Source organism: Bactrocera latifrons, unplaced genomic scaffold (genome assembly GCF_001853355.1).
Source record: "Bactrocera latifrons isolate USDA-ARS-PBARC rearing strain unplaced genomic scaffold, ASM185335v1 scaffold_320, whole genome shotgun sequence".
In the NCBI taxonomy this organism is placed as follows: Eukaryota; Metazoa; Arthropoda; class Insecta; order Diptera; family Tephritidae; genus Bactrocera; species Bactrocera latifrons.
Genome location: NW_017536853.1, coordinates 272703 through 289889, shown reverse-complemented (window position 1 = coordinate 289889; position 17187 = coordinate 272703). Strand labels below are relative to the sequence as shown.

Sequence of the window (17187 nt, the reverse complement as noted above, 5' to 3'; positions counted from 1 at the left end):
AGAAAATGAAGCTTGAATAGAAGTAAATAATTAAAAGTAATTCTTTAAAATTTATATGTAATGAATTCGGGGTCGGGATTCCGAAATGATCATCCCGAATTTTCGGGACTGAGAAAATGAAGCTTGAATAGAAGTAAATAAATTAAAAGTAATTATTTAAAATTTATATGTAATGAATTCGGGGTCGGGATTCCGAAATGATAATCCCGAATTTTCGGCACTAAGAAAATTAAGCTTGAACAGAAGTAAATAAATTAAAAGTAATTCTTTAAAACTGCTATTAATTAAAATTAATGAATTCCGGCTCGGGATCCCGATTTTTCGGGACTGAGAAAATTAAACTTAAGCAGAAGTAAATAAATTAAAATTTGTATTTCAAGAATTCAGGCTCGGTATCCTTAAATGATAATCCCGAAATTACGGGATTAAGAAAATGAAGCTTGAGCAGAAGTAAATAAATTAAAAGTAATTCCCTTAAATTGATTTTTAAGGATTTCAGGCTCAGGATACCAAAATTTCGGCACTCAGAACTTGGGTTTATAGTTGAWCAACGCTTGTTGAGCTAGTCTGAGGCTCCTCTGCTAGTAGTAAATCAAAGGAAACTAACGGAGCTCCTATCCATCCCCTCTCCGCAGTTATTGAGACTGAAGTACATGTCCTAGTAAGCTCATTAGCCTTACAGCAATATCGCTGTGGCCAGATATCCAAACTAGTCTAATCATCAAGTAACCTGTTGCTAGAGATATGGAGTCCAGACACCGCCTCACTAGTCTAGAGCGCAGTTAGCGAACTCAAGAATGTTCTACTATCGAAGTGGCTAGTCAGCACTCTGAACAAGGCTGTGCTCTGAAGCATATTTTGTACAAACTTTTTGCAGAGTCTGAGTTCAAGCGGATATACYCGGWAAAGATAACCCTGCGAATAAGCTTTTGCGTTTATTGATTAATTTAAGTCTTCGAAGTCGAGTCACGTAAAGCTGACGGGTAGATTTTAACTCGTTTTATGTGGGTTAACGGTACATGATACCCACATCACACATCTAGTTATATGCCCTCAATTCCTTTAATAGCAACCTCATTTATTTATGGTACAGTAGGGTATTTGTGTCAGCCTCGTGTCAAATACATAAGATGACATCAGTTTCATCTCATACACCGCAATCAACATTACCACGCAACACCAAACACGGCGCTGAGCGACTAATTTATACATTTGCAAATTGACATTTTCAGACGACTGCAAACAAATTCCAATGTTGACATATGTACGCTCCTAAGTGTRTTTGCACAGTGTGAGCGGAATGTCCTTTGTGCCGCCCGCTGACTTTCGCTCAGTTGCGGCGCGCTTTGTTGCGATTTGGTGCGGTACTTCGGTCGCATTTGCGCTACACGCGCGAATTAATTCACTTCTGCTAATTAAGCCAACATGCCAAATACAGCGAATTTCACCACACTCCTTCCACTATCTACCACTTGTCAACACCATCAACTTATTTGACATATATGTATAATGTAATGTCCCCTAAGCGCGCCGTGTTTACTCAACTGCTTTGTATGTCAATATGTRTGTTTATTTTACACACATGAGTTCCTCATCTCAACGAACAGTGCTTTCACCAAAGGGAAATTAAATGCTGCTGCAAAAGCTGTTGAAACTTTTCTGCATAAAGTAATTCGAAGCGCTTGTCATTAGACTACAGCGACTCGGCTCACCTTCATGGCCTCTTTGCGACCTTCGCTCGCAACTCGCCTTACARCCGTCTACAATTCATCTCAACCCAACGATTAGATACGACATTAAAGGATGTTCGGTCGTGTCATGTGTCAATCTTTAATTGCTCCTCACACATACATAAGTGTATTTCGCAATTTGCGAAGCCAGCGAATGCCAACGGAGCGGAAATGTTAATTGAAGGATAAYTTAGTTGGCAYCAAATACGCATAAGCATAAGGCGAACTTGTGGGCGCACAAAGCGRAGAGCGMGCGSTGTTCTCAAGTGTGCGATATTAATTGCGCATAAATGTTTGCTTTTCTTTGCGGGCGTCTRGGCGTGGCCGGCAGATGAAAGTGCAAAATTTCAATTCAATTCAAAGCGATAATTACGAAATGAGCAACACGGAGCCAGTGAAGCAACGATATAGTGAAGTGGTGTCGGTGAAACTGACGTCTGAGTGTCTAACTGTTGGCAGTTTTGGGTTGCGTGCTTTCAAAATTAAGTGAGGTTAGCACTTCATTTTAAACACCCGTGGATAATGCCGCAGTATGGCTGCGAAGTGTGCACAAAGGCTCAGGRAAGCTGAGTATATGAAGCGATCGGAACATAGACACGTCGAAATTTTCTTCACCTTCCACTGCATTCATGCGAAGTGTCCTTTGCAGCTCATTTAAGCTGAGCTGAGCGTAATTCTCCCATCCCTGCATCGCTGAAAACTTGGATCACTAAATTGCAAAGGCCACTTGGGTGGCTGCTTCTCTGCTCACATRCCGACGAGGGACATGTGAACTCGGAGAACTCGCTAGTGAAAAAGCTGAGTGAGCTTTTTAGAGATGGGTCAAAGCTAGGAGCTAAAGTTAGATGCGGAGTTTTCTGAAGGCGCTCTCGTTCAATATTAGCTTTTGGCTAACGGACCACTGTAATGTTTTCCAGGYAGAAGTGACTGCTATCAAGGTGGTGGTAGACTGTTATAAAGTGCTGCTTCTTTCAGGGAGGTGAACATTTACTCCGTCTGCGGAGTGGCAATACCAGCTAGGAACTTGTTARCTGTCAAAGTTAATCAATGAATGTCTGTCATCAGCATAAAGCTACTCAGCATTAAGTGATTAGCAGAAACTGGTCTCCTCAATTGTTTACCTTCGGAAACGAAAGCGCTTTGTCGATTTCTRAGTGTCGTATGATCCAGTATTTTGGAGCTTTTAGATACCACAACGAAACGTTCTCAGCTGTCCAAGTAAAAGCACTGTGAAGACCTACCTCTTAATCTAAACTAACCTAAACAGTTCATTTGCTGTCTGTACCTTGGCGCCTAACAATGTTTTGATTTTTCAGATTGCGCTTTCTTAATAGTGATCTGGTGATCCAAACACTTTGACAATGCCTCAAATCTATATTTTTGACGTATTAATACAAAATTTTATGAATAACTGAAAATTCAATAAAAATACTGCAAGAAATACCGCAAGACTTTTTTGACAGCCTAATATATTTCATATATATTTTTAATCTATTTGCTTAGATCTATGTATATAATTATGCTAATGCCTGTCTCTTATACACATCTAGATGTGTATAAGAGACAGGCTGAGCATGAGTCATCAACAAAATTTTATGAATAACTGAAAATTCAATAAAAATACTGCAAGAAATACCGCAAGACTTTTTTGACAGCCTAATATATTTCATATATATTTTTAATCTATTTGCTTAGATCTATGTATATAATTATGCTAATGCTTTCTACTTCTTTCCTTGCAGACGCCACAGCATGTCCGCCAGTCTAATGTCCTGTGTTCGGGAGAACTCCCCACCGTTAGATATTGTGGATGGAGCCAACTGTAGCAGTGCAACGGGTCCAATGTCATTACCCGATTGTCATATGACTACAATGTCCACACATAAACAACAACAACAACAACAACTCACATCAACACCACTGTCAGCGACAAACATCAATGAGAGTAGTAGCAGTGGTGGTGGCGGCGCTGGTGGAGGAGGTGATGGAACAACACAAACTACTGGTGAGTGAAGAGAGGCTTTGATTATATATGTTAAGAATCAACTGTACTTGAAGTTGCAAACTTGTGCTGTTTCCAAACAAAAAGTGAAAATATTAGAAAACTAGGAATTTTTGCAGAAAGCTTTTTAGCTTTAATATAAATTTAATTTCGCACAAAAATATGCACATGCCTTCAACATTCTTACCTTGCCTTTGCTATATTCCATATCTACATATACCGACACTTTCTGCCACACTACTCCTTCAGTTTTATCCATCTTAWACGCAAGTCTTCAAGTTCCATCCAGTTAGCTTCGCTCACGCGCTGCCAGCCTTCTATTTGKCGATGCCATTTGTCAACGGTTCAATACGTGTCGCTGTCAAGTGTCATTGACACACCGTTAAGCAAGCAGTCTCTCATTGTTTTGTTTGCAAATGTGTCTTCGWGGGGTTCGAGTGCGTATGCCCTACGAAAGGCAGAGGAAAGTGTTTACTTGTAAAGTGCTGCTCATTGGTAGTGTGCTTCAATTGCTTGTAATGAAGATTGAAAGGAAGCCTAATAAATGATAAAGACAGTTTTATTGGTGGTAATTCAGCTGAAAAACGAGGGAAGTAGAAAGTGTGGTGCCAATGCTTGAGAGAGTTTCAAATWCTTATTGAAATAATTGAGGTGAGCGCTGTTATAGCAACTTTCTTGAGATTACAAGCGTTTGAAATTATTTTTGACAAAATAGCAAACAACAAAATTATTTTTGACAAAATTAAACGTTGAAGAGTTGTACTGAAAAAAGTTRAGCGGGCTTGCTAAAACTTAAAAACTTCATAAGCAGCACTTAGAATTAAATATATTGATGTTTCTCCTATGACCGGAGGTCTATTGTGCTTTCCTCTCTATCTCACGGACGAACAAAGGTTCAGCACTCTGTTAAATTCCTAGCTTTTGCTGTGTTAATTGAGTCAATGCATTTCCTTTTTCGACATATAGATCACAGGCCTTGTTCCAGCGTCTGCAGATATCTGAGCAATTGAAAAATGGTTGCTTCGGGTTCTCCGGCGTCTTCATAAAGCCTTTGTTCCAATTTTATAATTGAGTTAACTGGTCTATGATATGGTTTCTGAGACAACAATGAAACAATTTCCTTGAACGCCGCTTCTGTAAATATTTCTCACCGAATGTGCAAGCTGTAGAAGTTGAACAGATGTATCTTAAGTAGTGGAGCGAGTTTGCTAAAACCTAAAATCTCTCAAAAGACTCATAATGCCCTTAGGATAGAGAAAATTGAGGTTTGTACTGTGACAAGAGCTCTATAGTATTGTGCTCTTCTTTTTATCTAACGAATTCTTCTGGACGCTATTGAGTCAATCTGCTTCCTTATTGGACTTATAGATCCAAGAAACTTGTGCCTGCGTGTGCAGATATCTATGCGATCTAGAAGTAGCTGTTTTGTGCTCCTTCATAAACTTTTTTACTCACATTCTTTGAAATATTGATCTCAAAATCTGTTGATAATTTGCGGTCGACCCTCAAATCTTAGTKTAAACCGGCACGTATTTATCATATAATGTTTTTAATATATTAACGAGGTAACATAGAATGTATAGAGAGCTCTTGATCTGGAATAAAATGACGACTCCGCACYGTACCACTGGTAGTATATATCTAGAGTCAACGGAGATCTAATTTAACAGTTGCAGTTCAGTTCAGTTCTCTTTGAGCTCGAAAATTTACTCTAGTTAAGAGCTTAACCAGCTTTAGCAAATTTGAGAAATTCTGCTAAATGATTTAGGAATTTACTAAAATTGAACTGAAAAGTTTCTATGTTACCAAAAAAAAAAAAAAACTTTAACTTCGCAGTCTTCGTTTTGTGTCGCAGCTCTTTATTTCACTACTATATGTACATACCTTTCTATTACTTATACGCCCCCACTTACCTACAATCATTATRTTTTCATAATTTATGTAAACTTTGAGTTCAGAAACTTATGAAATCAGCGCCTGGGGATTGAAAATCAAATATGTGTTATGGGTCAAAGCAACAACTACAATCACAAATAGCACAAATATGAGTATGTTTATTTGATGATTTCTTTCTTTTTTCTTTTTCTCGTATACGATTGGGATAAGCAAATATAATATATAATAAATAAAAAATTTTTTTTTTTTACGAAATTTTAATTTGGATTTACTTCGGAGAACTTTTGGTGCATATCATTACTATTTTTGCATTTTGGTTTAGAAAGAGCTTCGGGCTTATGCCCAATATTTTGTAGTTACCTCTACCCTTTTTATATAATTTTTATACCCTGCTTGACTGAAGTCGTGACACAGTTTTTGAGATATCGCGCTGAAATTTTGCAAACGTTCTTTCTCACCAAGAAGCTGTTCATTTGTCGCAGCCGCCGATATCGGATCATTATAGTATATAGCTGCCCTACAAACTGTTTGATCGGACTTAAGTGCTTGTATGGAATACTTTTACATTTCACAAGATATCTTCATAAAACTTGCTATGGGTTATTGCTCAAAGCATCGCCACAATCTCCGAAGAAATTGCTGAGTTTGAACCGCTACAGCATATATGTAGCTGTCATACAAACTACACGCTCAAAATCAAGATAAACAACTTTTTATACGCTTTTATGCTATAAAAAATGCGCCAGTGTAGGATATTACAGCTTCGTTGCAACGAAAATTAACCTTTTTTTTCTTGTTTTTATAAATTTTTTAATCTTGCAAAAGCATCCTTTTCTGATTTTCTCTGAGTCTTGCTGCTACCAACTGCCACTAAAAGTGAAATGCCACGCCAACAAGCAGTCAAGCAGACCGACAGCCAGTCGRAAAGTGCAAAAGTGAAATGAGATAACATTTATAATATTAGCAAACAGCTGCTCCAAAAGCGAATCGTTCGTTTGCGCAGAGCAAGTAAAGAACTTTCGCACTCAAACACACGCACACACATTTAGATGATAAGAGTGTTGCTGTATGTAACTGTATAGGCGACTCGGAGCGAGGCTATAATTGCATATCATTGGCATATCGCTGGCGCTTGTCAAGCGAAAAGTCAATAAACCCCAGCAGACAGGCGAATGTTCGAACAGACGGACGTGATAGAGCGATCAAAGTAAAATTTGCCTGTCTCTATGTATATGTGTGTGTATGCTTATTGTAGTCCAACAACAAAAACAAAGCAGTAAGTGTAACTGCGTCGCACCAATAACCCYGGAGGAATTATCTTTGAGTTCATTTTGTGGTGGGTGTGGTTGGGATTGCTCCACACGCCGCTACGTGCAAGAAATTGTAGCAAAATAAATACAAAAAAAAAAAAAAAATAAGAAAAAAGCTAAGGTTGACTCCACACAGTCATTCATGTGAAAAGCTCTGCGTTTATGGTGCTATACTCTCAGTTACATTCTGCGGTTCACCATTTTCCCTTTTCTACGTTTTAGTAGAAAGTAAATCGTTGTCTCGTGTGATTTTTGTCACTAGCTGTTGTGTTGTTGGAAATCGCTTTGATATTTCACGATGTAATAAATTAAAGTAAATATTGTCATAACTGCCGAAGAACGCGTTGATTGTATTAATGGAATCGCGAAGGGTTGGGGGGTGAGAAGTAAGAAAAAGCAAAGAAGAGAATATGATTGGGATGTTAGAAGAAAGAAGTAGGGATGGTACAGGATGTTTATTTCCTCGAAATGATGATAAAGAGTTCAATAGTTTGTTTACGGTGGCATCCGAACTCGGAAGACCAGCGAATGGCTGCATTCGGTTAGATCCCAAAGTGAGTAGAWGTAAATCAGAGTAGAATGTTAGAAGAGAGAAGTTGGGATGTTAAGGGATTCTTCTTTACTCGACGAGAAGGGACGAGTACTTAACTCTGTATATCGACGGTTGAAATGATGGTAACTTAGTTAAGGTCTAGCGAATGGCTCGGTTAGATCCCAAAAGAAGAAGTAACTCAGAGTAGAATGTTAGTGGAAAGATGTTGGGATGTTTCTTTACTCGACGAGGACGAGGACGAGTACAAAATTTTTGATAGCGATGGTTGGAAAGATATTATACTACAAAGTTTGGCACCTAGTTTACGGTGGCATCCGAACTTGGAAACAGCGTAAAGTCTAGCAAATGGCTACGTTCTTATTATATATTGTATTATAGTTGTATTAGTCCGCGAAGAACCCGWAAAGGTTATGTGATATAAGGCGAACGGATAAGGCTAATGATTGCTWTCGGTTAGATCCCAAATCAGCACTTTGAATCAGACTTTTGTTAGCCAGTGAATAATCACCACTCAACAACCCTTGATAAAATGACTTTCACAGAATATCTCTTGTCAACAGGTGCCATTTTTTTGGGATCGGTAGGCTATTGAGAAGGAATATGCTCTCGATGAACAAAAATTACGCGCTAAAAGTTTCACGCCAGCTGATGGCCTCGAGCTAGTGCTGTTTTTTTTTTCTTGTTTCCTGTATATTTATTGTACATGAAATAAAAATATATCTATCTATCTACGCGCTATAAGTTTCTCATTATTCCCGTTCTATTGTATGTCGCAGAAACATGAACGATTAGGACTCGAGCTGAGGAAATTTTTGAAGCATTCGAGAGACATGTGCTTCGCATGATCTTTGGAGTCGTCCGCGYAATCGATATCGAAGGAGATGGAACTACGAACTGTATGAGCTCTACGGTTACATGGACAATGGAAGCAAGRGCGCTCATTCATCTAATGGAAGAACCAAGTACATAGCGACCTGWCTGATGTTACGATATACAACTGACGTGACCTCGTAAAGGATAGAAGCAACTGGTGAAGTTTTGTGTTCTCGATCCAGACAGACCCGCAGTTCTAGTGCCAAAGAGAAAGAAGATATGTCATAACATAATGTTCCAATCTCACACTTCTTCTTCTTTATTTATTAGCGCAGACACTCTCCACCTGGTCTTTCCAACGGAGTGGAGGTCTTCCCCTTCCTCTGCCTCCCCCGGTGGCTACTKGGTCGAATACCATCAGAGCTGGAATATTKCCTTCCATTCGGACGACATGACCTAGCCAACATAGCCGCTGTCTTTTAATTCAGTGAACTATCTCAATATRGTCGTATATCTCATATAGTTCCTCGTTACATCGAATGCAATATTCKTCGTGGCCAATACGCAAAGGACCATAAATCGTTTACCCTAATACTGCACTGTATGTAGGCAATGGCCTCTCGACATCTGTGTCACTTTCAAAGGCATGCAAATGCTTCTTCACTCCAATTCACACTATTTATGTGGTTCGTAACTATTTCTATGTAAAACTTGAAAATCACCTGTTAAGAGCTGCCTTCCAGTTATTCCTGCCCACCCTGTACTGTATTTATGTTATTGGTATGCTCTAAGATATTTTAAGTGTCTTCGATCCATCCATCTTGAATTGCATAACCACTTCGGTTAAGACACATTTTCGTTGCAGCTCGGTACATATTCGCCCAACGGCCAACAATTTTTGACTGCAAATCATCAAACCAAAGGTGGCAACAGAGAAAACTTCAAGAGAAATTCGATGTTCGCGAACGAAACGAAGTTTTTGCATTCGTTGCAAGGCCTGGTTGCGATTTTCGACGCTTTGTCTGTCAATAGCAGCCACTGTCGTCCACAGCTCATTTCCATTCTCATTTCCCCAGCACATCTCCGTCCGCAATTTCATWGCGTCAGCGCACTGTTATTTATCTTTGCTTCTTTTGTTGTTTCGTTTTCGATTAACGGTGATCGTTCGTGCGACACAACGGAAGCGTAGCACGACGTCAAYGCCGCTGTGCCCCGWAGTGAGCGTTGGGTGGCGTTAGCGCTGCTTGTCAGCCGWCAGCTGAGAGTTATCAGCAGTGMGGGATGCAAAGCTGTCAACATTGCGCTAKTTTGWTATACRTATGYATATGTAGTTTTGTTGTCACATTTTTTGCGCTTACAAGGGTCGTCATAAGTACAGCTCAGGAGCCCAGCAGCGCAGCAGTGCAGCAACGCATGGTTGCATTGAACGTGTGAAGGAAATGAAGTCAGTTTGTTAAGAAAATGGGAAAAATTTTGTAAGCGCAGCAGTGGAGGTGGTCTGAKCAGCTACAGCAACAAAAACATGACAACACTTGATGTAAAAATTGTTATTGTTGTTGCAATAGTATTGTGTCTTTCATTTTGTTGTTGTTTTCAGATTGTTGTTTTATTGTTGTCGTTGCAGTTTTTGTTGTTGTTGTTGTTGTTGTTGTACTGTTTACTTGTTGTTTTTCGCGTTTTGGTTGTTTTGACCGTTGTTGCTCTTGTTTTTGTTGTAACTGTTGTTTTTGTTTTTTGTTGTTATTGCGGTTGCAATTTTTTTGCTGTTGTTGTTTTCGCCCTCGTTGTTGTGTTTTATTGTTGCTTTTGTTTTTATTGTTGTTGTTTTATCGTTTATATTGTTGTTGTTTTATCGTTTATATTGTTGTTTTCGTTTTTGTTGTTTACTATTTTCTTATCCACTAACACACAGTACACCAATCGGCTGCAGTCGCCTTAAAATGCGGAAAAGCAAAACCTAATTGAAATTACCAAAGGCCATGCGTTGCTTACAACAACCACAAGCACACATTTTATGTACAACAACATGTTAACATAACATTATTACTACTACCGCACACATAACGCAATCAGCGGCAGAAACTAAGCGGCCAACCCGTGGACCACTACTGCGCTCAGCTCGGTTCAGCAAATCTATGTGTATGTGTGTGTGTCGGCAAGGGTGTTGCCATGACTGACCCCTCATTGATGCTGCGCTGCTAGAAAACGGATACAATATCGTAATAACATTACTTCGCCTTAATTTTCTTTTAGTATTTCGCTTAGTTCGAATAGCGCTATGGTCTAATGAAGTTTTTCCAACAATAATATACACGCTTTAAGGAAGATATGAAAAACATAGAAAACTGTGGAGAATATGCCGATGAGGTCAATGACTTGTTGGTAGGCATACTGTGAACTTTAACGCATTAAAAATCTCGAAGGAATTTAGGAAGACGGTCAGTGTCCATCTGTAGGAGGATTTTTGCTCGCAGTGTGTGTCCTTGAAGCTAATTCGTTAAAAAGTTTATGCTTACCCCTTCGTAAAGTACTGACTTAGCTCTGACTAGCCGCCGTTTGTTGGATACTGGCTCAATTAAGACTGGAACTCAGTTCCTTTATTCAATTTTGATCGGAAATATATATGGGGATTAATAAAATGTATAACGGTATAAATTTAGATTTCCTACAAATCTCGCCAAGTGCGTCGATTACCATGATAAAAAACCATCTAAGGCTTAGAACTGASCAATTTCAACCTTATCACTGAATAAACGTGAACAGAACAGAAATCTGGCAGATGAAACAATTCTGCAGACTTAGGTCGTTTCATATTAGAGCTTTGAGGGATAATTTTGCTCGGAAAAAAGTATTTAATTATGCGGTAGAAAGCTTCGGAGTATGAAAATATCAATATATAATGCGGCAATGAATGGAAATCAAACTTTTAGAGGCAATACTTCGACAGTCCAAATCTTGCTTGGAACCCTCAAAGCTTTTCGTTGGATGTACATTAGTTTTTGAGATAAAAGGTTGTCAAACATTAAGAAATCAAAACCTTAGAATCAATACTTAGCCAAATCTTGCTTGGCAGTATTAATTCTCAAAACATTTCATTGAATACTTTAATTTTTGGAACAAAAGTCGTTAAATACTCCGAATACAGAAAAATCTATTTTAGCTGAGGAGATCAGTGATGGACCGTCGGACAGACGAACAGTTTTAGGTTCTTTAGTGGAGTTCGACCTTAGTTAGACTATTATACCTTAGTTGGGTCTTTTGCGGGATCTCTGATACGCGACTGTGGAAGTACWGCGCTTTAATCGATATATGGTTAGGGGTTGAAGACCTTCTATCGAAAAAAATTTGACTTGGACACATCTCCAAATTCTCATTTTTTATGATTATCAGCTTCATAGAGTTTTACAACAGTTTTCTCGAAAGGTTTTGACATTTTAACTTTACAACCAGCTTTGGAGCTGATTACAGATATGCAGGTTTTTATGGAACTTGATGAAAATGTAACCTGAGAAAATCAAGAAGAAGCGGAGTTGCATAACAACAATTCGAGCTGCTTTTAAGAGATCTTCTGCTGGATTAACTAGAAACTCGAACACCTCTCTACGAAGCTTATGGGTTGTATGGAACTAAAGCTGTGATATCATGTGGTAGCACACGTGCTGAAAAGTTGCTGTCATGAGAACTTCCTTATATAAGGTTATGCTTTTCTTAGAAGATTTCAAGACAATAACCAAGAGCAGATACCATTTTTGGTTTTTGACAGCTCCAAAGCTTCACTCGAAAAAAGGGATGCTCTGAAGAAGGGAGAGGGGCTTTCCAGATATAAGGAACGCTGCGCATAGAAGAGTCCAAGATGATATGCGAGAGCACTTACCTTTTTTGGTTTCACAGCTCCGAAGCTTAATAGGAAAAAAATGGATGCTATAAAGAAAGTCATATTTAGATCAATATCTGGTATTCCAAGAAGTCGCTTCCAATACTGAAAACTCTTTGCTCTGAGCTACGATCTTAGGTCCGAATTTGCAGCTAACATAGATTTCAAAAATTATCCACAAATTCGATATTAACAACCACTGTGCTTCGAAAAGAAACTTACAAACACGTGATGCATCATTTACAACAAACAAACAATATACAAATGTACAAAAACAAATACACGCATTGAAGAGTTGTAGAAATGCAATTATGCAAAGTTCAGCTCATGTGGCCCCCATTGCACTCGTACAATTATGCTACTCTCTTTATGGATCGCTGGCTGGCTCTTCACTTTTGTTGTTGTCCGTTCTTTGGTTTTTGTGTTTTGACTCATTGTGGCTTTGTTGTTTTTCACCTTTTTCATTGTCTAGCATTTGCTGCAGCGCAACACACGTAGCGGCTCGCCGCATCCATTATCGTCAGCATCTCTGTTTGTTTATTGTTATTGTTTTATCATCGTATATTGTCTGGCCATAATTATGCATTCACTTTTTCCGACAACGTCAGCAAAACTTTTTTCCTGGGCTAAAAAAAAAAGAAAGAAAAGAATTGAAACTGTATTAGAAATTAGTAGAAATTGTGGAAAATGTTATTTTTTTTTTAGATATTTAATAGCGACCCTTAGTAGTACACATTTTTGATAATATTATCTAACTTATCCAACCAATCCAGATCCTCTGGTTGGTTGGTTGAAAAAGAAGCGCACTTACATCAACATTAGGAGAATTCTGCTCCCTGGTGATAACTGATTTATGCTTTATACAGCAACTCAGTGGATTTGGTAAAAAACCAGACTCTTTCCCATTCTTTCCCTGCCCAGTTTCTTTTAAGTTGGAGCATTATCAATCGTGGAATATGTCCCTAGCTGAAGACTGAACATTAGCATAGAWAATGTTCCAGCGTCTCAYCATCCTGCACGCATACGCTGCATTCYGCCGAATCCACTTTTCCAATTTTCTGAAGATGGAAGCTTAAGGGTAGATGCCCTGTGGTAACCTCTTCTATGTTACCAAGATCCCTTTTGTCTAGAAACAGGAGCCATTTGATCTGTTCACCATCAACACTACCCCAAGGTTGCTTTGGTATGCCCTGTGATGCTTGAGGGCCAAGATCTGAGGTATTCGTTTGCTTCAAACAACCCTAGACTCATTGAAGTGAAAAAATTCTTAGAAATATATTCGCTTTATTCTCTTTAAATTTTACGTTGAAATCGAACACAGAATCACGCTTGGTAATAGGTCCCACTTTGGACTGAGTAGGAAATTGGAAAGTAMAGTAATCTATCGACGAACAAAGGCCAAACTCTACAAGCTGCTCAGTATTCCTTTCCTGCCAAATGGTGCGAAKGTATGGACAATGACKTTATGTGATGAGTCCTSMRTAAGAGTGTTTGATAAAAAGGTTTTGGGGAAGATTTATGYTCCTTTACACATTGGCAACGGCGAATCCCGCAGTCGATGGAACGATGAACTGTACGAGATATTCTATGACATTGAAACCCGTCSTGAGAACGTTCCAATTGGAATATATTTTCTAAACATTTTGCGTCCGGTAAAATTTTCAAACGYACAGCATGGACGCCGTTAGGGCAATGACCTGGTGGAACTCTCAGAACTCTCACAACTAATAAGAAATTAGGCTTACCAGGAGTAAAGAGCTTAGATCTCTGAAGATTGAAGGTGCGTCAAAGGATATTACGATGACGGCTCTGCGCTGAGCAAGCGAAATATATTAAGACAGAGGCATAATTCCTTTTAGGTAGGTTTGAGATGGCAAGGGAATCTTTAAATTAGGTTTAGTTCGAAGGACCGGGAAAAGCTTTGTACGTAGGCTGGAATAGGTACGTTGAAGAGCTCTCAATTTCGAGCTCTCGTTTTATGATGAACCTAACTTCCTTTGATCAGTGTTATTACAATATTTAGACTAAGCTGTCTAACTTACTTACGTCCTTCTTCATAACGTAACCTAACATAATTTGAAGAATTAACACTTCCGGTAAAGTTTCGAACAAAACTTAACACCACATAAAAACTAATACCTTGGCACTTAATTGATTACAAGTAAACACCTTAATTATGTAAATTTGWAAAATAAAATACTAAAATTCATAATTTTGCTTTAAATACTAAAATCTCAAAGTAAACTTAAAGCATATCCGCCGGTCAGCGTGGATACCGTTTGTTAATTTTAGCCATGAAATCGCATTTGTGTAGTTTCCGCCTAGGCAGGCGACCATGTGGGCCATAACAAGAGCGCCAGTCAGTGAGTCAACCAGTGTTGCCATATGCGCACTTATTGTTTTGCCGACCATTAACATAATTATACCATGACAACCGATAATAAATGAAAAGTCAACAAATAAAAATTAGCATGCAGAACAACAACAAGTGAAACTACTAAGTGGGCAAGCGGCAACAAATCGAACGGAACGGAACGTGTGGCATATGAAACAAACAGTGAATAACAAAAAACAGCTGTTTTGTAGCGGCATCGCGTTATGTTGAGCGAGCGTTTTGTTGTGTGCTGTAATGGTTGTCCCTAAAACAATAAAAAGCTAAAAAAAAACAAAACAATATGAAATAGACACTAGCATTTTTTGCGCCGCTGCCGAATGCGGCCGCCGTGCGTTTGAGGCCAAATTAATGGTTGGTAGCGCTGTGGCAGTCAATTTTTTAGCGACACAATAAGCTCAACTGGGTGTTGGTGGGCACAACAGCGATGCCATGCTTTCTTCTAGGCATGTGGTGGCCTCTGCCTTTAGCGCTGACTTAAGTGGGAGTGTTGTTGACGGTATGCGTTCCAAAATAGTCGGGTTTTTGTATATATTATATGTAGCTGAGGCAGTCGAATGGACTGACCAACCTCGTTTAAGCTACGACCTTTCATAAATTAGTCAAGCAAGTGAGTAGAACGTTTAGCCTCACGGTCCTGATATATAATATCTGCAGGAGTCGAAAGTTCTTTGCAAACGAAAAGAAGATAATTTTTCTAAAAGTACTAAGTTCAATGCTTTAGAGATTAGATACTACACACGGACCGCCTCTGTAAACTTTATAGATTATATTCTTCGAACCCATTTAAAGAGGTTCACCTTTCTAAAGTTTAGATATTAGATATTTCGGATCCATTCAAAAAGGACCRCCTCTCTAAACTTCAAAGATTATACACTTTAGTACCATTTAAAGTGGTCCGTTTCTCCAAGCTTTGGAGTTTAGATAATCCGAATCCATTCAAAAAGGATCGCTTTGTAAACTTTATAGATTGAAAATTTAAAGAGGTCCGCCTCTCTAAATTTTAAATATAAAATGTACCGGAACCATTCTTAAAATACCACCTTTCTAAACTTTATAGATTAATTAGTTCGGATCCATTTACATGGGTCCACCTCTCTACACTTTAGAGATAGATTTCCCGAATCCATTCAAAAAGGAACGCATCTCTAAGCCAAGAGATTAGATACTTTGGATCCATTCAAAGAGGACCACTTTTCTAAACTTTAGATATTAGATACTTTGGATTCGTTCAAAGTGGACCAGCTCTCTAAAGCTCTGTGTAGGAAAAACTCCTTGATAATTAGCGTCTTATTACTTTTTCTGGGAATACTCCACTCACACTATCTTTGCACCTGCAGGGAATACATAAAAAATTCACAMAAAAATTGGCTTGGTCCCTTTACAAAACGTCTCACTCTGTCTCTGCTCTCGAGTCAGGTTTAACCGCATGAGTTTCTGTTAGTTTTGAACCACTAAGGGTCTTTCAGAGTTCACAGGTTTATAACCGAGTAGGTGCCACTGAAATGTTTAATTTATTTTCTTTTCTCTGTTAAAAWGCAATTTTCTTCCGCTTGCTCTTTTCAAAGCTCTTTGGTGCGCGCTCGCTCCCTCAACACTCTTGTCAATTATTACAACGATTTTAAGTACATATCTCACACCTCATTGTTGTAGCGCTTGCCTTTGCTCTTATTGCTATTGTGACCATTATCGGCTTTATTATTGCTATCGGTTGTTTTGCTTCTCCGCCGAACTTCGCCGACTAGCCGACCAACTGCTTGTAGTACTTGMACACGTAACTTCTATTTGCCTACACTTCGCTTCGCTGCCGGCGACACTGCTGCGACTAGCGCTATGGTTTCAATTGTTTTGATTGTTTTTGCCGCTCATTGCTGTTGTTGTTGCTTGTACCGTCGACGCGCTGAACATTTTCTTATTGTCTTCTGTTGCTGCGCTGCGTTGCGCGTTGCCGTCGCGCTGTGCTTTTTGATTTTTTCGATTTCATTCCGTGTCGAGCTGATTTTTTCCAGTCATTCCGTTGTTTTGACTTCACCTGAAAAGGTGATGCGCGCGCGACCGCTTCGTGGTACTAAAATAAATTATTTGAATATTCCATATTCATAATTTGCGATTTGGCAGTAGTAAAAAATGATATGCGAAAAGCAACAACAACTCAGAGTTGATTGAGCCGGCCTAACGTCTGTACGCATTACTATGTGTGGATGTTTGTATGTGCATGTACGCATGACGGGTGTGAACTTTCGGTGCAAAAGTGAGCTGTGAATTGCACTTCGCATGCGTTCGTTGGTTTATTCGACTTTTATACCGAATTCGTTGCGSCGTTGTGGAAAATTAAGAAAATAAACAAAAGGTGCAAAAATAAATGTTATTGAAATGTTTGAGAAATTCAATTACAATTAGTGTAGCGTTTTATTTAGCCAATTGCTCGTGTTTCGTTCAAATTGTTTAAATTGTGAGGTCATCGAGTTGGTGGTTTCCGAAATTCATGTATATTTTAAATTATTCTATTGATAGGAAAGGAAGTTTTATTGCTGAATACAGAAGGCATGAACTGAAATTTATTAGTGAAGCTAAATTCATACTAATAAAGTGCTTACAACATTAGATTGTAAAAAAA

At 38.8% G+C, this 17187-nt stretch overlaps 1 protein-coding gene across 2 annotated transcripts in view; it reads left to right on the top strand.

The window, feature by feature from the left end:
- The window catches only part of LOC108971086 (serine-rich adhesin for platelets), a 114381-nt gene that overhangs the window by 35657 nt on the left and 61537 nt on the right, over positions 1-17187 (top strand). For both annotated transcript variants that reach the window (XM_018936914.1, XM_018936913.1), the window contains exon 3: positions 3473-3735. In XM_018936914.1, the coding sequence (XP_018792459.1) occupies positions 3483-3735 (253 nt within the window). In that variant the 5' untranslated portion in view covers positions 3473-3482. The remainder of the gene's footprint in view (positions 1-3472; positions 3736-17187) is intronic.